Source organism: Girardinichthys multiradiatus, chromosome 18 (assembly GCF_021462225.1).
Source record: "Girardinichthys multiradiatus isolate DD_20200921_A chromosome 18, DD_fGirMul_XY1, whole genome shotgun sequence".
In the NCBI taxonomy this organism is placed as follows: domain Eukaryota; kingdom Metazoa; phylum Chordata; class Actinopteri; order Cyprinodontiformes; family Goodeidae; genus Girardinichthys; species Girardinichthys multiradiatus.
In genome coordinates, this window is record NC_061810.1 from 40,362,855 (window position 1) to 40,388,453 (window position 25,599).

At 38.3% G+C, this 25,599-nt stretch overlaps 1 protein-coding gene across 2 annotated transcripts in view; it reads right to left on the reverse strand.

Annotated features, from left to right (window-relative positions):
• ift80 (intraflagellar transport 80 homolog (Chlamydomonas)) overlaps positions 1-25,599 on the reverse strand; it is a 75,390-nt gene that overhangs the window by 4,001 nt on the left and 45,790 nt on the right. For both annotated transcript variants that reach the window (XM_047391891.1, XM_047391890.1), the window contains 10 exons: positions 18,777-18,956; positions 17,768-17,886; positions 16,304-16,378; positions 15,678-15,841; positions 15,535-15,599; positions 12,298-12,433; positions 12,068-12,215; positions 7,983-8,154; positions 4,318-4,407; positions 2,061-2,233 (listed from right to left, as the gene is read on the reverse strand). In XM_047391891.1, the coding sequence (XP_047247847.1) occupies positions 2,061-2,233; positions 4,318-4,407; positions 7,983-8,154; positions 12,068-12,215; positions 12,298-12,433; positions 15,535-15,599; positions 15,678-15,841; positions 16,304-16,378; positions 17,768-17,886; positions 18,777-18,956 (1,322 nt within the window). The remainder of the gene's footprint in view (positions 1-2,060; positions 2,234-4,317; positions 4,408-7,982; positions 8,155-12,067; positions 12,216-12,297; positions 12,434-15,534; positions 15,600-15,677; positions 15,842-16,303; positions 16,379-17,767; positions 17,887-18,776; positions 18,957-25,599) is intronic.

Consider the following 25,599-nt stretch of genomic DNA (forward strand, 5'->3'; position numbering starts at 1 on the left):
TTTTTTAGACTCCTTGGCCCAGTAAAATCAGTGGAAAATGGACTGAACTTATATAGAGCCTTTCAGCCATACCAACCACTCAAAGAGCTTCACACTACAGCCACATTTACCCAATCACACTCACAAACGAGCCCGCATTCATACATCGATACTCAGATCGGAGGCCACTTGAGGTTAAGTGTCTTGCCCGGGGGCACAGCGACATGTGGCAGGAGGGAGCTGGAATCGAACCCACAACTTTCAGATTGCAAAATCTCACAGTAAGATTAAGGAAGTTTTTAAATCAAGCAATTTCCAGTTGAGGCAGCCGGCTAAAATAAAGGAATTATATCCGAGCAGCACTTGGAGACAGTAATCCATGACATTGGTTACCACTCAGCTGGATTACAGTAATGCACTATACCTACACACTCTCTCAGGTCAGCTCCTCTTCACTGTACCTCGGACTAGGCGTAAACTTAAAGGAGATTGTAGTTTTTCGCTAGCAGCTCCCAAACTGTGGAATGATCTGCCTCTGGAAATTACACAGGCGTCTTCTGTGGCTGCTTATACATCCCTTCTAAAGACCCATATTTTTACCCTGACCTTTTTCACCCTGACCCATGCTGGTTGTTTTAAAGTGCTTTTACATTACGTTGGATTGGATTTAGCATTGAAGAGTTATTTACATTTTACCAACATGTTTCTTCTGACTGGATGTAATATAAATGTGCTGAAGTGACCCAGCCAGACCGCCAAGTTGAATTTGATAGAGAATCTTAGGTAAAGAGCTAAAGGTCAGGGTGAAGGTCAGGTGGCCTTCCAACCTGAAAGATATTAAGCCCATGACCAGAGTAATATTAGCAAAATACCGGTGGAAACATGCACAAAGCTGATTGGGAGTTATAAGGGGGGGCACCTATAATGAAAATAAATATTTTTATATTGATTCCTGACAAGTGACAAATAATTTTTGACATGCCATTTCAAATGTAAATGAAAAAAAAAATTTATTTTTCAAAACTCATTTACATTGTTTTGTTATCTATTGAGAGATCCCTGTTTAAGTTTGAATCAGAAATAAATTTCTAGGTTGAATAAGAAATACATTTTAATTTTAAGAATGGCAGGAGTATGAATATTCTGGAGCAAGCTCTTTTATTCTGGAATAAGCTTATCTAGAAATGAAATGTGGATGAGCTCTGGCTAAGAGGACAGATTTCTTGGAAATACTTTTTGTCTGAGAATTATGGAAAAACTGGAATCTTGGATTTTAGAGACAGAAACAACCCAAACTTGAAGGAAAAAGAAACAACACAGTTCATGCCACAGCTACATCAGTTAGCTCAGACCATTGTTTGTGAGCATAAACTATATCAGGTAAAAAAGTGCAAAATGTCTGCTGATGTCACAGTTCATTAACCTCCTTTCTCCAAATGAACCTCTTGCATCTTCAGCGTGATAATTAGCTTCAGGTGCAGCTGCTATTTTTAGTGTGCATTTGAGCCAGATGAAAAAGAGTGTATGACAGCAGCCGCCATCTGACTCCTTTTGATAACTACATTACAGTAGTGCAGTTGAACCTTCAATGGTAAAACCTGGACTGCTAATGTGGAGTAAAGTGAGACTTGCACGATCACAACATGGCTCCCCGATTTATATGGAGTTTTGAATTACAGTTGTCACATTTTCTATTGTAATTAATTACAATCAGACTGGCCTTGCAGAATAACTTTTAAATCTCTCTATAGAAAGCCAGTTTGCAATGTCTCCAAGCTACTTTTCTCAGAAAACATTTCTCCTAACGTCCTCCTCTTCAGGCTGGATCAATTGTCGTTATAAATCTTCACTATATGAACTCAAATTTGAATTGGAGACATTGCTAGCATTACTTTTGTCGTGGGTGCTCATAGTGTTATAAAGTGATGCCAGAGTTTGCTGTTCCTAACATGACGCCTCTCTTTGGCAACCTTCAGCACATGAAGACAAATTGACAGTTTTAACAAATATTTCAAAAATACATTTTTACAAAAGTTACCTACAGCAGCTTTAACAATTGCATTGAGAATTAAGAATCCTACCTGTTCCAGTTGAAAAGGTCAATGTTCACTTGTATGGCTTGGTAGATAAGACCAACTTGAAGGAGAGTTGTTTCAGCTTCTTGGACATGACCACTGAACATCAGCATGTGGGCCAGTGATGAGTCCTTAGATGGCTGCTCTTTAATGAAGTTGATGTACTGGACTCTTGGTAACTTAACCAAGGAAGAGGGGACATTCAAAGAGACAAAACAGAGATGTACTGTAAATACTGACTTAAGTTCTTTGCTATTGTCATTTCAGGTGGGAATTGTCTCTGTGTTAAATGTGCACCCCTGATCAAAATCTTAGACCAGGAAAAGTTACAGGCAATTGAATTTAACGCTGATGGATCATACCCAGTTTCTAAGTTGAGCTTCACAATGCAAGAGGTAGAAACAGGAGCAAGAGACAAAAATAGACTAACTACTTTACTGAAAATGACATTTAGACTCAAGCAGGCTGTTCATCCACTGATCAGAAGTTCACTAAAACATCTCCACATGTGGTTTAATACCCTTGCACAACCCAAAGCTCCACCTTCCCATAGAAGGAAAAGGAGCCAGATCATGATGGAGCTTCAACCACTGATGCGTATGTATCGACGAATGGGTCTCCTTGTCATACCATCAACGTTGGAAGACATCAGGAATGTCATACTTCTTTCACATCTGTCACGAAGTGACATTTTTGGACTCTGTTTGTGGCTCTGTGTTTGTTTACCTTTTGCTTAGATTTTTCTATTTTGGTTTTTGTATCATGTTTTTTGTTTCTCCCTCTTCCGCCTCCTAGTGTTTACTTCTTAAATTATTTTATGGTTGTTTTCTTATTACTTTGTATGGTTTATTATTATTATTATTATTATTGTAATTATTATAGTTCTTGGTCTACCCTGGATGCTCTAGTTTTATTTTTCTTCAGTATCTTTGTGGTTAATTGTGTTTTATTTGTTCCTTTGCACTCTTCTTGTTTACTAGTTTATTTTCTGTTTCCTTTCCAGTTAATTAAATCAGTGTGGTTAGGTTTCTTTACTTTTGTATTCAGGTTTTCTTTATGGGTTCTTTGTTTGTTCTCAGCTTGTTATTGTTGTTCCTATGTTCCTTCTAGTTTCTCTGTTTACTTTAGTTCATGATTATTCTAGTTTTCTTATTCCCCATTTGATTATTTATCTTTGTCTATAGGTTTGCTTGGTCTGTGTTTCTGTTTATTGTTTATTAGTTACTTTGCCCATCCTCAGCCTTTGTATTTGTTTCACCTGTTCCTTCTGCTTCTCTGCCTCCTTGTCACACCTGTTCCCTGTTCCGTTGATTATCAACCTTTGTTATTTCACAGTATATACGTTGGTTTTGTGTCTTTGTTCAGTGCTGGTTCCTTATGTTCGTCACACCTTGTTCTCGTCCATGATTATGCTTTGTTTTTTGCCACGTCTTGCCTTGGGAAACCTGCAGTGATTTTTGCTACGTTTTTGACCTTGTAAAATAAATCTTTGAATTACAAAGATGATCCTGCCGAGCTCTTGTCTGCACTTTGGTCCGATCCAAAACCACAACGTGACAACATCAGAGAATGAAACTTTCTTCCATCTTTAAATGTCCCATGTTAGGTTCTTCCTTACAAAGTCTAAAGGGCTAAGTGACATGGCCTTTGAAGACATTTTTGTTCTTTAAGCCCTTCTCTCACATATGCTGTTTTATGGTTATTGGGTTGCAGTCAGCATCAATAAGGGCCTTATTAAGGTGTGAGGCCTGTCTTCTCAGACACCACAATAGATCCTCTGGCTCAGAGCAGGTGAACTGGTAGACCCAAAAAAGGGTGTACCACTTGACTCCTCAGGGTCCATTAAGGAGTTCAAAATGACTGCCTTACTGTATCCTACCCTGGCAGTTGAGGTGCACTGCTAAAGGCCTTGCTTTTATACCTGAACAATACTGCTACATTCAGATGGAAAGCGTTATTCCTTTGTCATCAGGGGAGTAATGATGGGAGAAATGCCTGATGGAAAACAGCATGAAGGATAGTTTTCATTTTAAGGGCTGTGCTTTTAAACCTTCGATCTGCTGATGACAGCCTGCAGTTTGCTCCTGTTTTATTTATTTTGCATTTATAAGCTTTACTTGCATGTTGGTTACGATCCACCGGCAAGAAACTTGAAAACTTGTAGTTTCTTTCCCGGGTTTAAGACTTTGATCAGGAGTATATTTGCTGTGCCAGAAAAAGAAAAACAAATTAAACCAAACTGATCTTTGACTGAGGTTCTTACCTCTCTAATGGCAGCATAGGCCATTTCTGCTGTGTTCAAGTCTCTATTTGCCATTGCCATACCAGCAAGGCATGCCCACAAAGGCTGGTCCTACAAGTGTAAGAGGAACGACATACCATCTTTTAATGACAGTAAAGGTTTCATGGTTAATTTTCATTTCATGACCAAACAAAATATTCTTTAAACTTTACTTCTTTTTTTAGGAAGCCCCTTAAGAAAAAATATATTTTTCGAGGGAGACTTGGCTAAGACCCACACTGCTGTACACTATACAAAGGACAATAACTAAAACAGTTACATGCATCATGAAGCACTTGTATGTAGGTACAAAACAAAATAAAAACTGACAAAAACAGAGCTTACAATTAAGACATTATTTAAAAAAATATTAATGGTTTAATAATTGCAATCACACTCCTTAGTTGAACAGTTTGTAAGCAAGAGTTTTAAATTTGTTCAGGGAAATAAAGTTTTGAAGTTGTAGTGAATTTTGCATATTATTCCACGGCTAAAATGCAGCCTTGGAAAAAGTTTTTTCAATAAAAGGACAATGGATACGGATAAAACCATCTCATTCTAGACATAAAACCTAAGGAGAGATAAAGATTTCTGCATTGTAGTTAACTATATAGTTTTGGAGAACAAAAGGAAAACAATGATCAAAATAGCAACTTAAATTTAAAATAAAGTTCAAATAAAAAAAAAAAACAGGGGTCGGTCCATCAAAATTCAACGTGAACCATCCGAAAACATTAAAGCTGAGGTCAATAAATGGCTACTTCCTTCCTCTAGTTTGATAATGAATGGAAAGCTGAAGCAAATGCAAATTCTTAACTAATAAAAACTGAAAAACAGGCGTAGTCTACATTTTAAAAGAAGAAATTATTTATTCAGGCTTTGAAAAGGTGTTTTTGTTAGAAGACAGCACTGTCTTGACCACGGATATACATGTTTTTTATTTTATATTTTTTCATTGAATGTAGTCAAATATGTTTTAGTGTAACATCCAAAACAAAAGATGATAAAGATCAGCAATCTACCATAGACACTTGTGAATGTAACCATAAACTTCACCAGTGTATTTTGCTCAGTTGCATTAATTAAAAGTACAGTTTCACCATTAGTTGATCAACAGATGAGCAAACTGGATTTCAGAGCTGCCACCCTGTAATTCCTCCTTCGGTGTCCGTTACTATGACAAACAGGTGTAATTGGAAACCACTCCAGCAAACAAATAACACTGACAGGCGCTGGTTGTCATCATTTATTAGGTACACCTTGCTAGTACCGGGTTGGACCCCCTTTTGGGTTGGACCCTTCAGAACTGCCTTGATCCTTCGTGGCATAGATTCAACAAGGTACTGGAAACATTCCTCAGAGAGTTTGGTCCATATTGACATGATAGCATCACACAGATGCTGCAGATGTGTCGGCTGCACATCCATGATGCGAATCTCCCGTTCCACCACATCCCAAGGGTGCTCTATTGGATTGAGATCTGGTGACTGGAGGGTGTGTCCCAGTGACCATCCCTTTATGACTTTATGTGGTCATAAAGGGATGGACATGGTCAGCAACAACACTCAGGTAATCTGTGGCGTTGACATGATGCTCAATTCGTACTAAGGGGCCCAAAGTGTGCCAAGAAAATATCCCCCACACCATTACACCACCACCACCAGCCTGAACCTTTGATACAAGGCAGGAAGGATCCATGCTTTCATGTTGTTGATGCCACATTCTGACCCTACCATCCGAATGTCGCAACAGAAATCGAGACTCATCAGACCAGGCAACGTTTTTCCAATCTTCTATTGTCCAATTTTGGTGAGCCTGTGCAAATTGTAGCCTCAGTTTCCTGTTCTTAGCTGACAGGAGTGGCACCTGGTGTGGTCTTCTGCTGCTGTAGCCCATCCGCCTCAAGGTTTGACATGTTGTGTGTTCAGAGATGATGTTCTACATGCCTTGGTTGTAACGAGTGGTTATTTGAGTTTCTGTTGCCCTTCTATCAGCTCGAACCAGTCTGGCCATTCTCCTCTGACCTCTGCCATCAACAAGGCATTTGTGCCCACAAAACTGCTGCTCACTGGATATTTTCTCTTTTTCAGACCTTTCTCTGTAAACCCTAGAGATGGTGGTGTGTAAATCTCAGTAGATCAGCAGTTTCTGAAATACTCAGACCAGCAACCACAACAATGCCACGTTCAAAGTCACTTAAATCACCTTTCTTCCCCACTCTGAATTTGCGTTAACGAGCAGTTGGACAGGTGTACCTAATAAAGTGGCTGGTGAGTGTATGTCATGTTTGTGTGCATTAGCTCCTATATGACAGGCGTTTACTGACAACAACAACTGGGATTCTGGGAAAAGCCACACTGCCACCAAACCCTTACCAGAACAGGAGGAGGAGGGGTCAAAGGAAAATCTCTTACAACTTTTCAGTCTCTCTCCATCTCCTCTGTTACACCCTTCTCTTGCTTATACTTGTCCCTTTTTATGGTTGTGGTTACTGCATCATCTACAAAGCAGAGTACAGTTTTAGATCCCCATCCTAGTGCCTGAGAGTATACGTCTGGAGAGTCTTTACATTCATACAGCAAAGTGTGTCTTTATGACTGAGGGCTTTTAGGGGGGTTTAATCCGGTAAATGCTGTCACCAGGCTAATTGCAGGCTAATTCAATCCTGCTGTTCTCAACTCGTAAACCTGTCCACTACCTTCAATCGCAAACTTTGTCAAGCTCTCCTACACATACCTGGCCTTTTAAAAGTATTTACACCATTTACTTTTTTAACATTTAATGAAAAGTTACAAACAAACACTTTAATGTGATAGACCAACACAAAATAGTGCATAATTGAGTAGTGGGAGGAAAAACTAGCATCCTTTTCAGTCTTTTTTATAAACACATTTTTAAAAAGTGTGGTGTGCATTTGTATTAACCCTCCCAAGTCAAAACTTTGTAGAACCACTTCTTTTTTATGTTTTTTTTTTTTTTTTTTTGCGGCACAAGTAGCCTTTATTTTCTTGCATTTTTCCGACAGTAAGCTGACAAGCAAGGGGTGGAGAGAGGGGAAAGACATACAACAAAGGTCCCCTGGGCCAGGAGTGCAACCTGCGACGGCTGCGTCAAGGATTGAAGCCTCTGAATACGGGTCGCACATTTTAAACCCTGCGCCACCACCGCGCTCCGTAGACCACTTTTTGCCGCAATTACAGCTGCAAGTCCTTAAAATATGTCTCTATTAGCTTTGCACATCTAGAGTCTGAAATTTCTGACCTTCCATTTTTGGAAAATAGCCCAAGTTCAGTCAGATTGAACTCATGACACAAAATCCTTTACCCTTTCCCTGCTCATCAGTTTAGAGGAAAGACCATGTCTGTGCATTTCCTTTTCCATTTTCCATTTTCAGATCACACTGACAATTGGTTGCACCTGAATTTCTTTTAGGCGTATCAGAGTAAATAGGGCTAAATCCAATATAAATCACACTTTCGAGATTTTTATTTGTTAAACAAATTAGCCACCTTACAAAAGAATAATGTTTGAGTATTTGCTCAGACAATATGCAAACATGATACCACAGAATAAATAATTAAGCTGTCACAAAAATGTCTTTATTTATACAATAAGCAAACATTATTTGAGAAGTGTTAATATCTTACTTTGGCAAAGCGGCAGAGACGGAGTGCATCCTCCCAGCGTGCCGAGGCGCTGTACTCATGGAGGAGAGCAGGATAAATCGGGACAGTGGTGTACACCAACGAACCATCTCCTTGGCGCAGGGTAACCTTGGCACCAACATAGCTCAGGATGTGCGGTGCACAGCTAAACTCGCTTTGCAGGGACATAAACACAGGTAAAATTTAAAAAAACAACAATTAGATCATATTCTCATATTTTTACACATTTGGCTCAGACAGTCTATGTTGGCAAAATACTGAGAATGGGAATGGATAAAGGTGTTGATATGTGAAACACAAAGGGCTCTACAACATATAGGGGACTATTAGTTCTGACTCCATAAAAACTATGACAGCAGTATCCAAATGCTGCACTTGTTGCTTTAAAATGCCAGAGACCATACAGTGAGAGGTGTTAGAAGAACTGTCATTTATTTAAAGTTGGTGGACTATCCCCACATCACAATTTGCACAAACAGGACAATGGGCACAAATGAGGCCAGAAACATCTTTATTCTTTATGTCTCATTATTTTTGGATTTATATCTATGTTTCTATCTTCATCTATCTGTCATTATCATATTTCTATCTCTATATTTATCTGTTTCTCTCCATCTTTCTATCTTTATCTATAATGAGATTCTGACTTTTCATATCACTGTTATGCAGTCATGGAGATTCTGTGTGTGATTTGTATTATCAGTTCGTATTAGCTGCTTCAAAACGTTCACTGGGTGTCATATTAAAGGGGAAACTGTTCTAAACATGAATGTTTGTTATTTGTTAACCAAGAGTTAAAATCACTACTCATCTTTTTTTCCCATATCTTTTTTAACAGAGAGCTCTGTAGGTGTTGCACCAGCCTGAGATCAGCCCAAAACATCAATATCGCTGGCAAGTTTAGATTGGGAGCAATATTTTAATTTGACCAGTTTCTCCTGAGTGAAAGTAAAATGCAAATTATGGACCATCCTACCCAGAGTCTGGACATGAAAGAGAGAGAATCTGAGAGCTAAAGATTAAGGTGATGGCAGGGAGGCCTTCAAAACTCTAAAGACTTTGTGCTCTTTGCAAATGATGAATTGTCAGACATACCATAAACATTCAACAGGCTTGTCTGCAATTATATGAAATGTTTCATTGCCATAATGCCAATAAAAGCTTTTCCATTTACTACTGTAAAGGGTGTGAATAAATGTGGACAGGCCATTTTTTGGTAAATATATAAAATAATTAAAACAAATCGATGGAAATTGTGGAACTATGAGAGAAAATAGTCTTCAGATGCTAGACTGTCTAGGTGTGTTTTTATGTGGAACTATCTCCAAAACTCTACAATAAAATAATGAAATATTTATTCTGGACATTATAGGTATAGTATAGAATTTTGCGTCCCCTCTCAGGAGGTGGAAGAATACAATCTTAAAAACAAGACAAAAGTATTTTCACACGTCACTTAGTGCCTCAATAAATTTAGAAATATGACCTAAAATGCATCACGCAAGTAAGTATATTTGTATACTTAACTAAATATTCTTAGATTACAAAGTTCAAGTGTTTATTTGATTATGTTCTCGTGTTTTCCTTAAATTCCATTGTTTTGTCTTGTAATTTCTGCAGTTTGCTGCAATATTTTGATTTGCTGGTTGTGATTGGCTGTTTTCCATTTAACTGAATGCAGTAGTTGCAAGAAATACTCTGAATGGATGAAAAAGACTTGTGTGCGATTGGCTGGTGGTGGTGTGGTTCATTTACATACACTTTGTAAAGCTGCAAACACAAAGACAATCTCACTGCATGCTCTGGTTGGTGGCACAAACATTAATAATTAACTTGACTGTCTGGGGGGCTTGTTAAAGGGACGGGGGGGCCTCCAATACAATGACACCATGTTATTGTTAAAGTTAATCTTTTTCGACTTTAATCTATAAAACATATTTCAATTCAATTCAGTTTTATTTATATAGCGCCAATTCACAACACATGTCGTCTCAAGGCACTTCACAAAGGTTTTGGAATGGTGCGGGGTTGTTGGGGAGGTTAGAATAAACTACTGAGTGTTAGAGTTTGGCCATTTTACAATGGACTATGTGTAGGGGTACTAAGTCTAGTAATAAACTGATAAAGTTTGTCCATGTAGAGCCCACTGGTGGCCATTGTTATACTAAAAACCACAAGGATTGGGGGTACCTCTCTCTGTCAGACTGATTATAACCATTGGAAATAGAAGGGGTCACACAGGTAGCAGAAATGGAGGGTGCGTTTGCACCTCAACCATAACTGTGCCGGTTTAGGCTAAACCCGACTCCCCCTTACTTAAACATTAAATTCACATTTAAGCAAACAGGTTGCATTTATATAAAAATCTGTGCTCTTACAGTGTCTTACAAAAGTTTGTTTGAGGACTTTAGTGAATAAATAGAATCATGAAGATCAAGGAGCACCCCAGAAGGGTCAGAGATAAAGTTGGAGAATGTTTACACAGTGTTAAGTTATAAAACAATATTAAAACAAAACTTAAAGATGTCACAGAGCACTTTCAGGTCATCCAAAACCTAACAGAGAATGGAAGAGCTACAAAATGACCTAAAGATGGGCTTCCAGCTAAACTGACAGGCCGGGCAAGGAGAGCAATAATCAGAGAAGCAGCTGAGAAGCCCATGGTAACTCTGGAGGAGATGCAGAGTTCCACTGCCCAGGTGGGAGAATCTGTTGACTGGACAATTAAAAGTCATGCACTGCACAAATCTAGCTTTTATGTAAGAGTGCCAAGAAGAAAGTCTTTGTTGAAAAAACTGGTGTAACCAATTCCATTTGTAGTTTGTCATAAACAATGTAGTAGACCAAGCAAACATGTGGAAGAATGTACTGAGAACCTTTTGGCCTACATGTAAAACATTATGTTTGGAGTTAAACGAACACTGGACTACTATGAAAAAAACGATCCATATGGTGAAGGGTGGTGGCAGCATTATGCTGTGTTGTAAGTTTGTTTTTTTAAGAGACAGGGAAACTGGCCACAGTTAAAAGGACGATGAATGTAGCCAATTTCAGGAAAATCCAGGAGAAAACCTCCTAAAGTCTGTGAAAGACTTGAGACTGGGGTGGAGGTTCAATGTTCAATAATTTTGCAAACACAAATGTGGTAAAAGGTAGGTCAAGATGTGCAAAGCAGGACGAGACTTACAACTGTAATTGCAGCAAAATGTGCTTCTTTTAAGTATTGACTTTGTGATCGAATAAAAACAGACAGACTGTTTATAAGTTAGGTGACTCCTTAAGGCAATTCGATACACTAGATTTTATTTATCGATAAAGTAATGGGGGACAAACACATATGCATGCCACACTTTTCAGATTTTTATTAGGAAAGTCAAAATCATTAATCCTTTCACTTCAACATTATGTACAACTTTGTAAAGGTCAGACACATACAATTCCAATAAAATAAGATGTTTAAGGAGTATAAATACTTTGGCAAAGCCCTGAACATTCTGTATAAAATGTAAATCCCCTTAATTTTATTATACTCTTATTTCAGGCTACTTGAAAGTCACAAAATATTTCCTGTTCACTCTGTGCGGTTTAGGTTAAAACCGCAGAGATGATCAAGCAGCACGATGTTGGCTTAGGCACACGATTAGCTGCCTAGGTCAAATCAGTTATCATTGCTGAATCAGAAATTAGCTTTGGAAAGAATAAAGCCTCCACCTGCCTCTCAGCTGACATCTATTTGTCCCTTAAGAGTAGCGCAGAAAATGTGCTAAAGTAGTTTAGGAGACTACATTGAGACTGCCAGAGTGCCGGCATGCTGCCTGAGCCCCTCCTGTGTTGGCTGAAGCTGAAGACGTTTGAGCAGGAAGAATTGCACACAGCAACTGCTGCTCATAAAAACAGAGGGAATAAGGTCATGTGTGCTATAACCCATGGAATAAGCTAGAAAGAAGATGAATTTTATAACTTAGCAATTATTTTACAAGTCTTAACAACTTCTCAGATGAAAACTGTAGGGCCACCAAGGTTGGAACAAACACATAGTGTCTGCAATATTATCTATCAAAGCTTACCTGCCATCCTTTCTGAAAATAGTTTTTGGAAGCAGTTCCTTATCAGTGAAGACAACACTTGGATAGTACCACACTGTAAACTGATCATCTTGGATTCCACATAAGATGTTAGCAGCATCGTTCCATGCCATGCTGTGCACCATGCTGCCTACAAGACAGTTCATATATAAACACTTAAGTCTTCAGCAGTTGGCTACAGATCTGTAGGAGTTCTCAGCAGATTTTCTCACCAATTTTGCAGATTTTGGGATCCCTCCCCAAATGACACACTGAGGTCAAGTACAGGTCACGGTTCTTGTCAATCAGTGCCATTTTCCTTTCTGTGGATGGGCCACACTGGTCCAAAGCTATCTCTAACACCTCTAGCTACACAAAAACACAGACAAAAGAATAAATACAGGAGAGAGGTAAAAGACTGCCAACTATGACCACCTGCATATACAAAGAAAGGAAAAGATGGTCCCATCCTAAAAGCTTAGGAGTCCAGGCAAACAGCAAGTACAGCTAACTCCAGGTGTCTGCTTGTTTTCTAAATTATTTCCCCCTTTTGTTGCCTTTTGATTCTAGTTTTAGAATTTTGGCTTTAAAGTCATACTCTCATATCTTTCACTCTTCATCCAGATATTAGTTTATTTGTGTTTTAATGCCGAAATTAAATTTGTAAACTGAAAGAGAACAGGTACAAATCTACTATCTCCCAAGTTTGTGTGTAGAAAACCTGGAAAACTGTGCATAAAGTCACCTTAATGGGATGTTAGGATTTTCATTTAGATTTTCTTTATTACAGAATTTTATAAGCTACCTTCCTTTAGTAAAATCTACCTCATCCCATTTTAAATTACCTTTGGCCACAGAAAGGGGTGCCCTTTGTTGGTTTAGGTTGGCATACAAATTATAATTTTAAAATACTTTATTAATCCTAAAGGGAAATTATATGTTGTAGTAACTCCCATTCTATAAGATTTCTTAAAAAGTAATTGTAGATGATTGTGGCTGTGGGCACACACTGTTGTTTAGTTGCAGTCTGTGTTGTGAAGAGGATGCTCAGGATTGTCCACTATTTTCTTTATTTTGTGAAAGGTCTTTTTTTTTTTCCACAGTCAGCTCCAGAGGCTCCAACAGAGCTGGTCTTCTTAATCAGCTACTTTAAGTCAATGGCTCTGATGCTGCTACCCCAGCAGATGACAATGGAAGAGATTGCACTCTGCACATCTGCTCCAAACACAAAAAAGACCATAGCTTCCTGAAAGAATATAATCTGCTCTCTGTCTTTTTGTAGACAGCCTCACTGTTGAATCTGCAGTCCAGACTGTTGTCCAGGTGAACACAGAGGCATTTATACTCCCCCACCACCTACTTCTCCTATCATGTAAATAGTGCCTGACTTTTTCTTGCTTCTCATAGAATCCACATTCAGAATCTTATTATCGCCACCAGCTGGACTGGAGGTATAGTGCAGGTTTCTTCAAACCTTCCCCATAAGACTTTAGGCTGATTTCAATAAATGTTTCGCTGCCTTTCAGAGAAGTGGAAACAGAAAGAACACAAAGTACCCAGGTAAAAAAACAAATCCCAGGTATTTAAATCTCGGGACTTTCGGTGGAAAATGGGCTATTCTTACTGTGATGTAGTACATGGCAGTTAGTCAGATACAGAATATGTCAAGAATAGATGAGAAACAAAGTCAATGACATCTAGCGGTCTGGAAAGGTTTACAAAGACATTTCTAAGGCTTTGATACTCCTACAAAACACAGTGAGAGCCATTTTTATAAATGGCGAAAACATGGAACAGTGGTGAAAATTCCCAAGAGTGGCCAGACTACCAAAAGTTACTCTTAACAAAAAGACAAAGTTACTCCAAGGTTGTATCGATGATTTATCCTAAAAGAAAAGAACCCGGACCAACATCTAAAGCACTCCATGCCCTACTTGCTTCAGTTAAGGTCAATGACTGTGATAAAATTAACTATTAATGAAAAAATCAGTGCCTGATAGGCTCACCAATCTCACAACCCCTCTTGCCTTCAGCAAGTTTGTTGATTTATTACCACTGATTGACTAAAAATCTAATGCACGGACATAACATAAAATATTAAAGACAATAAAAGAAAAGGCTATAAAAAAATCTTAAAAGACTCTAAAGAAAAGAATATGTTAAGCTGTTTTTTTTTCTAAAGAAATCAACATTGTTCATGCGACATAAAACACTTGAGAAGCCTTTGCCACAAGGTGCAACTTTAAGGCATGATTCCTCAGGGCTTTAAATGGGTCTCAGAAACTAAGAAAAGTCCTGACTTAGACCACAAATGTGGGTTCGAGGTGTATGAAATCAGAAATATACTCGGGAGCTTGACCATACAATGTCTGAAACGTTCAAAATGAATTCGAAAAGGAAGTGTTAACCAAAGAAAGACAGTAAAAGATTTATGTGTGTTTTTCTATTAACTTCAGTTAGGAACTAAAGTACACCAGCTGATTTCATCATGTTGCTCCATAAATGTATCAGGTCATTAATAATGACCCATTAAAACTATAATGGCAGGTTTAAAACGTTATTAAGATTGCTAAGACACAGCTGGACACCTGAGGTTTGTGAGAAGGATTCTAGGTTAATCTCAACAAATGAGCCAGTTTCATGTAAAAGCAATGAGGCAAGGTGTTCAGAGATTACGAGAGATTGGTATCAAAGCCAATCAGTACTTGACAAAACAGGATAAAGTAAAGCTCTAATTTGCAAAACTTAAAAATACCCTAATACTGAGCATTGCAGGTGCAAAGGGACCACAGGATGTCACACATTACAGTAATCTAAATTAATTTATTCTGTTTTCAACATATTCCAAGGCCTGAAAGTACAATTCTGAAGTTAACGTGTTTTTCCAATAAGTTATATACTGTTTTTTTCCTGTGTGAACATTTAAATGTAATAAAAATTGTGTAAACATTGTGGAGGTACGCTACTTTGAATAGGATTTTGAATTTATTAATTTGACACACATCAGGTGCATTTATGGTGGCATTCAAGTTGTTCTGAGAAGTCAAAGAGTCCAAGTACCAATATAATGCTGTGAAAATGTATTTCCACTCTTACAGGTTTACTTTTTTTAACCTTTTTTTCACATATTAATATTTTAGATTATCAGACAAGTTTTAGTATAATAAAAAGATAACCGAGACACAAGATAACAAACACACTTTGGTTCAACTTTTCTAAGCCAGAATAAAGTCTGACCAGTGCAATCAATAGAAGTACATAAATAGAACTGGTATCATGTTTGCTTTCTATTTTTATTTATGTTATATAACTACCTCAAAAAAGACTAAATGAAGGTTTTGGAGTGGCCAAGTCAAAGTCTGGTCTCAAATCAGATCTAATGCTGTGGCCTGACCTTAAACAGGCCTTTCACAGAAAAAATAAACAGTGGGTAAACGTCCTCTGATTATAAAGGGAAAACGATAACTTACCTTATGAGTCAAGGGTTTCCCATCACCAAGAGGTCTTCCAGTCATAGCATCAAAGAAAAAGATTACTATAGATGAAAAAGAGAAAAATTGTAAAACTCAGATTATGACTTTAAAGAATTCTGTTAATGAAGAGGTCCCCAAACCTTTTTCATCACTCTTGTCTCTGATGGCGATTGTGTCGTTGCTAAGTGAGGCAGCCTGAGCACTTAGAATGTCAGCTCTCATACCCGGAAACTTCGGGGATGATATTAACCGACCCTCATAAGAGAAGGTATACAATCCTGATCCATCCACTAGTAAAAAATGTCTGAAAAAAGAAGTACAGGAGATAAGAGGTATATAACTTTTTGTTGGGTGGAAAATACAGAGATAATTAACTGACATATTCAGATAATTAAAAAATGTACTGCATCTCAGCGTTACTAACTTACTCAGCAAGATGCGTCAAATTCAACTGCGATTACAAAATAGTCAGTAATCTATTTAACTCCATGCTGAGTGTTGGAGACGGCACTGGGGGATTGCTCAAGAGCTACTCCATATTAATCTAATTTCCCCCAGTGGTTTCACTCTCAGCCTTATTGTATGACAGGGGCAAAGTTAGAGCACAACCTGAACGTGTGTGTAAAATCTGTGTGTGTGTGTGTGTGTGTGGGGCTGCTGGTTGATGAGTGGCCAGTGGAGAGTAATGAAGCATTAGGGAGCTGACAGGCGATCCAACAGCCTGCTCTGTCTCTTGTTGCACAGCTCCCGGAGTTGAAAGACTCACTTCTCTGCCTGCAGGATGAGGCTGACCGTTCCCTCCTTTAGATCAAAGATGAGGGGAGTATTCCAGTTCCTGGAGCTGGCACAAAAAAACACGACAATCATAAACTCCAAAGTGAGAAAAGAAAGAAAAACATGACATTGCATGACAAGTGTTATAAAAAAAAAAGTGTATCGCTGAGCAAATAACATTGAGAATAAGCAAGATTCTTAATAATGAAGAGTGCAGTAAACAGCATTAGTTAATCATTACAGAGTAAAATATTCAGTAGACGTTTGAGTAAGTAAAGCTCAATACAGTTCTTTCTGTACTTACTACAATATGAAGCAAAATGAATGAATCAGACATTACTTAAATTTCATTTGTCATCAATGTCATCATTTTGCAATGCACATTTTTTTTTACAGGATTAAAAACAGATCATCGCTCTACCCGGCAAAAACAAAACAAAGAAAACATATCGCAAATAGATTATTTTGCACCAAAAGGCATTTAAATCTGTCAAATGTAATACAGCCATGAACAGGATTGTTATGGAGGATTATTTTCTTACCATTTTTTTTGTGAGGAAACACTGAAGAATAAAGAGTTAAATCATATATAAAAATAAAGAAAAAAAGACAACAAAATAAAAAAAATAAAATACACAATTATTGGTAAAATAAATAAATTAATACAAATGAATAAAAGAACAAACTCTTTGACAAATAAATTAAACAAACAAAAACACAATTTAAATCGGCTAAATGGAATAAAAAGATAAAATTATAGTACTTACAGAAAGAAAAAATTGGATTGGGACAATATTTACTAGTTATTTTTTGTCATTTAATAATCGAAATTAACACATTAAACTCTATATAATATAATATAATATAATATGCAAAGTCAATAAAAAGAATAAAAGATTAAAAGAATAAGTAAGAATAAAAAATAAAACAAGAAAAAGAAACGCAAAAGCAAAACAATTTTAAAAATAAAATGATAGTATTTATAACAAAAAGGTGCACTATTGCTACTAGATGTGGTTAGTATTCTAAACTAAATAAAAAAGTTAATTTTATAAAATAAGTTATGATAACTAGACTATTAAAACCTGGAAAACTTGCTAAATGCTAAAATTGCAAATCAGCGTTGCAATAGGTCCATGGAAAACCCATTCTGTAGGGGGAACTTTGTTATAGTTCTGACTGTTTTGGATTATGAAGACCTGCTTCTGGAACTGAGGGTTCTAAAGGGCTAATGCAACAACATACATGTGCAAAACAGAAATAAATAAAATGCACTAAGACCACTCAGTGTTATAGAACTCAAATTACAAATTATTAGAAAGATTTAATAGTTTTTCTCTTCGTCACATTTTGTAGATATTTTTTCAAGGAAACTTATTATTGTCAAAAAGACTATTCTAAAGGATATGACAGTGAAAATGGCACACAGCAAACAAAGGAGGAGAAGGTTACTGACTTGTAGACGTAGCACTGGAGGGAAGTGGCAACCACCAGGTGGTCGAAGGCCAAAGAGGCTTTGATGACACGATCTCTAAACTCCAACACATCTACTGCATCGTTCAGTACATTCCTCACCTGATAAAAAGAGAGACACGAGTGGAAGGCAAACAGGGAAGCGCTTTGACTTCTTAGAAATCAACGAATAGGCGTACACGTTTTACAGCAGGGAAAATATTTACTATTTTAACATTACACCAGCTTCACAAAAGGAGAACGTTACACGCTCACGTAAACCCAACAGAAAACTGTATAGAACTTCTCCAAGCATTTAAAAGTGAGAGAGAAAAAACGACCCTCTTTTTTTCACCTGCATCGATAAACACTTCTCTCCAGTTCTGTCTGAATGAATGAAAGAGCCTTTTCCAGCACCAGGTGAAAGGTGGGGTTATTTTTACAGCTTTAGAAATCTTCCTCCTCTGCTCCCTGCAGCTATCCAAATTTACATGCAACACAACCAAGAATAAATACCGTTTGACCGCAAGGTGGTAAATTTAGCTGGCTGATTCACAAACCACTGGCAGATGTACACTATTAAAAATGGACTGTGAGGATAAGAGGGGGGGCAGAAAAGCGCCAACAAGGCTGAAAATAAATGGCTGATGAACCAACTTTGCTTGGTTTTTACAAACTGCACTTGATAGAGGCAGAAGAGTGTGTTGGTGTCTGCTTGCTTCCTTGTTTTCTAGGTGTGCGTGTGTTTTGCCTGTCCGAAAGTATAAAAGTGGGTGTATATGTACACTTGGGTGTGTTAACTGCATGTAAACGCTACGTTGTCGTTAGTGTCAGTTTAAATTGTAGAGAGCAAGGAAGCGAGCTACACAGACTGACCATTGTCAATGCAGGGCTGAAAATATATCTTTATAACTTTCAGAAGAAAATTTTGTAAGTCAGCATAAAAGGAAAAAACAGTATATGTTCCCCTGAAGACAAAAAGCTAAAATGTCTCTCATGTTCTCTCTTTCTACCTGCATGGTTCTTCTTTTGGTAAGAGTGATGACAAAGTTCTTCCACTCCCAGTGCTGCTCCACCACATGGGCAAAGATGACATGTCCGTTTCCGCAGGCTCCAGCCAGCTGGGTGCCATCTGCAGACCAGGCCAGGCTGAACACACTGCCTGTGTTGGGTTTCTCCAGCGCATAGGACCACTGGAGGGAGAGGAGAGAGGAAAAGAGCAAAGAAACACGGACTAATAAGTTCATTGGAGGTGCTTGTTACTTTTGCCCTTAAGCTGTAAGACATGAAGCAGCCTGACATGAAAAGTTGCTAAGCGACTAATGTCCCTTTTCCACTAGCTTCATTTAGATCGGCTCCACTCCACTCGGCCCGCTTTGTGAGTGTTTCCATTACCGTTTGTCAGGTACCTACTTTTTTCATCCCTGTTTCTGAGCAGGTACGACCGGGGCTGAGTAGGGACTACATGTGACATGAACAGACTGCTATTCACTGATTGGCCATGAGACCAGGAGAAATGAGAAGGTTTAATAAAACTAAAGGGTGACTACAATAATATTAAGAACCACAATGGTCGGAGTGGGCAAATTTGAAATATAATTTTACTATTTACAAGTCATAAACCATGCCTGAAGGCTGAAAGAAAAGAAAAAGGACACATCAGCTTTCTGAATTACACGCAGGTAGGGGGCGCTGTTTTCAATAACATCCTAAATGAGCTGATCACACATAAAACCAGCTATTCTGATGCACATACATTTGTCCCAAAACACAAAAAACAATCCACCATGAAACAGCGTGTTTGGTAGAGAAATCTAATGATGGTCCTTGAGCGAACCAGTGGGATCAGGAGGAGGGAGCAGGCAGAGAGCAGCTGCTCGTAATCAGACTGCCTGCATCAGGTCAAACGGGAGGAAGATCCCAGTGAATCCACAGAGCTTGAATATCCAATATCCAACCTAAAACTAACTTCATCATGGTCAAAAGTCCGCAGTTTTGCACTTTAAAGTCCTTGTCTTTGTTATTGCCAAGGCTGAGACAAAAACTTCCTCATAAAGCCTAAAATTTTAACTTCTTAAGGTCAACCTTGGAGGATTACCAGTCCAGACAGCGGCGCCTGTCCTCTCAACTTCTCCTGCCACACCCGCCTCACGTCAAAACCCCTGTGCCTTATTTCATAGCACTGAAACAGCATTGGTCAAAGTCACTAATGATATTCTCATGGTCTCAGATAATGGACTTGTGTCTTAACTTGTCCTGTTAGATCTCAGTGCTGCACTTGATACAGTCGATTGCAAGTATCCTCTTAAAAAGGATGGAACATGTTGTAGGTATCAGGGGAACAGCACTAGGCCGATTTAAATCTTATTTTCTGACAGATTCCAATTTGTTCAGTAAATGATAAATCATCTTCAAACTCCAGGGTTATTTGTGGAGTACCACAGGGGTGAGTCCTTGGGTCAATTCTCTTTACTACAAATATGCTTGCAATAGGTAAAATTATCAGGCAGAATGGGACAAATTTCTACTGTTATGCTGATGATACTCAGCTTTATTTATCCATGCATCCTGGAGAGTGGACTTAGATGGACTACAGGCATGTCTTGAAGACATAAAAACATGGATGACATAAAATTTGCTGCTTTTGAATTCAGACAAGACAGAAGTTTTAAAAGGTATTTTCTTAATTTTTATTAGATATATCACTTAAGTTTCGGAATATTGTAAAAATGTATATCAAATATCTATATGTCCAAATGTGTTAGAAAAACGCACTGGGTGGTGCTGAGATAAGGTTTTTTCTCTTGTCTGTATCTAAAAACTTTGACACATATTAACAAACATCCTGGAAACACCTTGTTTTTGTTGTTTTGAAGATGTGGCTAAATCTAGGAGTCCAGACAGTTTGAAGATATCTTCAGGGAACGCAGTTTATAAAAGTTGAAATCTGTGTTTTTCTGCACTACATACCAGAAATAACGTGATCTTTTAGGTTGTTGCCTCTTTATTCAGATATCCTAATTTCTTAAAAAACATTCTCCCTCTATTCAGTATGTTATAGTGATATATTTTGCAATCTTCAGTCATTTTAAGGGATATAATATTTTGACTGAGCACACTGGACCAACATTTGAAAATTTTCTTGTTTGTTATTTTTAAAGCATAATCCCTCCTAAGACCAGTCACTGGATACATTAACTCCATAATATAATAAGTTTATTTCTCACATGTTTTATTTGTTGTAAAAATCAGTATAGTGGAATCTTATCCATTTACCACAGTGGAAAGAGGCAGATCTGAGTTGGGTTTTGAATTTCTCAGCTGAGATCTTCAACACAAATGCATGCATTCACACTGTAAACTGCTTATGAAGGGAGAAAAGTGCTAATGTTAACCTTGCCCTGCCGGTTTCCTTGCAAGGGAGAGACAAGTGTGGTGCAGCTGGCCAAGTGCTGCGGTGAACCTTGGAGTAAAGGCCTCAGTGTGTTCGCTGCCTCGTACACATGCAGCTGCGGGATGTGAGGTGTATCGTTATTTCCTCTTCGCTGCCGCTGACGGGGGCTTGGAGTAACAGTCAGCGGGCTGCAGGTAACAGGCAAGCTGCTTTGATCTCGTTCCATCTCCAGGTCCTTATATGTGCCTCATACACATGCCACTCAGCTGGTTTTGGTCAGCTCTGTTACAGCAGTTAATGTCATGTCATAACCCAAAATAGCTGCAGGGAAAAAAGACCTTTCTCATGTGGACAAGGGATAGCTCAGAGCTTTAAATTACTATTTAACTTCTCTCTGCTCCTTTCTGAACTTCCACTTTACCTTTTCTCCCATTTACAAAAAACTTTAACAGGAATTATCCTTTTTATGGATATAGTCTCTATATTGAGGCCTATTTCTGCGGTTTTGAGATGTGCACACAAGCTGTAGCACTGGGCAGTTTGGGCCAGCGTTTACAATAACAGGAGGGCTTTCTTCATTCTTCTATTAACATCTTGAGATGGCCTGCGATCTTTTAAAGTACCCCAGGGAGAGAGGAGAAGGAGTGAAGTGAGAAGGATGGATAGATGGAGGGTCAGAGATGCAGCTGAATGTATACACCAGACTGTAATGAAGCAAGACATATGATATCAGGCTGCAGAGCGCTGCTGGAGCCATGCTTACCTAATGCTTTTAACACATTGAGCCATTTAACACTTTCTAGAGTCAGCGGGAGAGGACATGTGTCTATGTTTCTGATGATTTGTGTGTGTATAACACGTTGGTACTGGGCATTAAAATAAATACATTCAAGGAGGAATGAAGTGAGAGTTCACTTTTTAATCCAGTCAGAGACCAGTGTCTTTATTGTTACATGTGTGTAAAAGAGGGGAAAATCCAGTGGTTTGTAAATCATATCACTCAGCCTGACTGTGGGATACACGCTGACAGGGAGATATTTGTGTGATCTCTTTAGTTTTTATTCTACTTATAAAGCCAGGGCAGTGGGTAGAACATCACAGGCATCAATAACTGATTTTTACCGTTTCATGTGTCATGTAAAACCAGATGACGTTATAGTAAACTTTACAAAACCTCTCAAAAAGGAGAAAAATCAACAAAAATCAACTGTATTCAAATATATTCCAAAAAGACATATTTTAAGAATATACAGGCCATATTACCAATTTGAGAGCTTTTTGAACTGTCAAGATAGTAAAAGTGAGTATTTGAAACTAACAGAAAAATGTCTTTAATTGAAAAAAGAATTCAGATCCAATGTTCAAATACAGGTACAGCTCAAAAATATTGAATATCACGAGAAAATTTAATATTGTTTGTCACTCATTTCAGAAAGTGAAACGCATATATTATATATATTCATTACACATAAGAGTAAAACATGTCAAGTCTTTATTTCTCGTAGTTTTGGCTTACAGATAATGAAAACTCAAAATTCACTGTCTCAGAAAATGTTAATATTTTATAATATCAATGAGAAAAGGACATTTTAAACAGAAATGTCGGGCTTCTGAAAAGTTTGTTCATTTCTATGCACTCAACACTTGGCAGGCCTCTTCTGTCCTGAATTATTGCATCAATGTAGTGTGGCATAAAGGCAATTAGCCTGTAGCTCTGCATAGGTGTAATGAAAATCCAGGTTGCGTTGATAGCGGCCTTCAGGTCAACTGGCGTCTTTCATCTTCCTCTTGACATTTCTCTAGTGATTCTCTAAGGGGTTCAGGTCAGGGCAGTTAGCTGGTCAATCAAGCACAGTAACACCATGGCCACTGAACCAGCTTTTGGTATATTTGGTAATGTGGGCAGGTGCCACGTCCCGCTGGAAAATGAAATCAGCATCTCCATAAAGCCCATCAGCAGATAAAGTTTGCATTTTTAAAGGAAAAGGACAGGGGCTAGACTCTCACCTATTTTGAAGTTGCCCAGGGAGAGAGGCATCGATTGTCAGGTTGGGTTGTCACAAGCCCCCAACTGAGTGCCTCATGTTTGGAGTTTTCTTTGGTGAGCAAAAGGGTCACCTTATAGCATCCTCAGGTCACAAAGGGGAAGGTCCTGACTGTTCTGTGCTTATGCACCGAAAGTTCAGATTACCCGGCCTTCTTAGAGTCTCTAGATGGTGTCCTGGAAGGAGTGCCATCTAGGGACTTCATGCCTATGTGGGCAATGATGGCATAACCTGGAGGGGCGTGACTGGAAACAATCGCCTTTGTGATATAAACCCAACGTTATGTTGGTTTTGGACTCAGTGCCAAGTACAGAATGTCCATACCAAGCACCATGTTTGAGGAAAAGGTGGTTCATAAGTGTACCACCTTGGCCACGTTTTAGCTGCAAGTTGCTGATCGATTTTGTTATTGTGTCATTAGATCTGCAGTGTTATGTATTGGACACTCAGGTGAAGAGAGGAGCAGAGTTGTCAACTGATCACCACCCGGCAGTAAGTTGACTACAGTGGCAAGGGAGGCAGCTGGATAGATCTGGTAAACGTAAATAGGTGGTGAGGGAGAGCTGGGAACATCTAGCGGAGGAATCTGTCGAAGTGATCCTCAAATCACACCTACAGGAGAATTCTTCTCATGTCCTGAGGGAAGTTGGTAACATGAAGTTGGAATGGACCATGTTCAGGACCTCCACTGCGGATGCGGCTTCCAGGAGCTGTGGCGTGAAGGTTATTGTGCCTGAAACAGTGGCAACCAGAGGACCTACTGAAAGACACCAGTGGTGATGGAGGCCGTCAGGCTAAAGAAGGAGGCGTTTGGGGTTTGGTTGTCTTTGAGGACTAAAACGTTTCCAGAGCCTGGCAACAAAATTTTTAAATGAGGTATAGTATCCACCATAGATATTAGTACCACTGACTGTTTTGCAAAGCAATCTGTAAAGCAAGATTTGCAAATTTTTAAATAAAATATTATTTTATGGCAGATGAATAATCCCAAACTGGAACATTCAACCTCAGTTCTCTAACTTTGGGGGATTTTTTTACCTTTATTACCATCCTCCTCAATTTGCAAAGAGACAAGATAAGCAAAATCCTCCTTTAGTCTTGTCTGTAATAGTTCCCTTTTTCCTAAATATTGCTCTGGTTGTAACTATTTTCTTGTTGCACTTTTCTGACTTATAAACATCAATTCACAACTGTCTAACTTGAATGGCATGCTGTCTAGTCTTTGGCATTTTGACAAGTGACTTAAAAAGTCTCCTTTGTGTCAGGTCTGTAGCGTTATACTGACGTCATATGTGACATATTTAACCTTTCATTCCCTCCTCAGGTCACCAGGCTGTCACTTCCAGTTCCATCTTGCAAGGAATATATTGTTTTTAATCAGGGCACACAGGTGAGACCTTGAGTTGATAAGCAGGCTGTGAGAATGTCTGATAAATAAACAAACAAACAAGACTCCTCTTTTTTCTTTATAATTGAGACATCTAGACAGTTACTTTTTTCCCTATGAATACTGTAATGCTCAGGTTGATAAACAATTACAGAGTCACACATTAAGGACAATGGGCAGTGACTCCTTCGACACACAAAGAGAGGTAAAGAGCTGGATTGTTATTCTTCGTGCTGACTAAGAGCCTAAGATTCAGACAGCAAGTGACACTAATGGACTTTAGGTAGGACAATTCTGAGTTACTATGCTAATTTTTAACTGGATCAGAACGGATGTGAAAGAGAGAACCTCACACCCTCTTCTCTCCACCTCCTCTAAGAGTAGAGAAAAAAGAAAATCAGACAAAAAAAACAGAGATCTATTCATTTCAGTTTTTACATAAAATCTTACATGTCTAGATAACAATCAGTTAAACATAATCTGTTACATAATAAGACTGCTGAACATTACTTCATCACTTCTGACCATGAACCCACTGTTCAACACAGATCGGTCAAATTTAGAATGGTCAGGTAAGACCTAAAAGAAAACCAGAAACTGGTTTAGGACAGGAAGAGAGTGAGAGGTGCATATCTTATGTTAATTAATTAATTTTGAAACTTCTCTAAAAAACAGAGTAGAAAATCTATCGTACTAAAAATTGGAACGGGGGAATTGTCTATTAGTAGAAATGGAAGAAACAGAAAATTGGCAAAACAACAAGATGAGATGAATCAGCCATTGGTAAAACATTTGACGACTGGTTTTATTGTCTAAAGAAGTAAAACTTGGCAGGATCCGTGGAAGTTTTATTATTAGAGCAGAAAGATACGATACAGAAAGAAGGAACACGAAGACATCCATACAGAAATATGAAGGCCAAAATCAAGATTTAGGAGAGAAAAATTGAAAACAAGTGTTGGGCTTCATCAAACTCTAATCCACTTTGGTCACTGAATTCTGTCTATCCA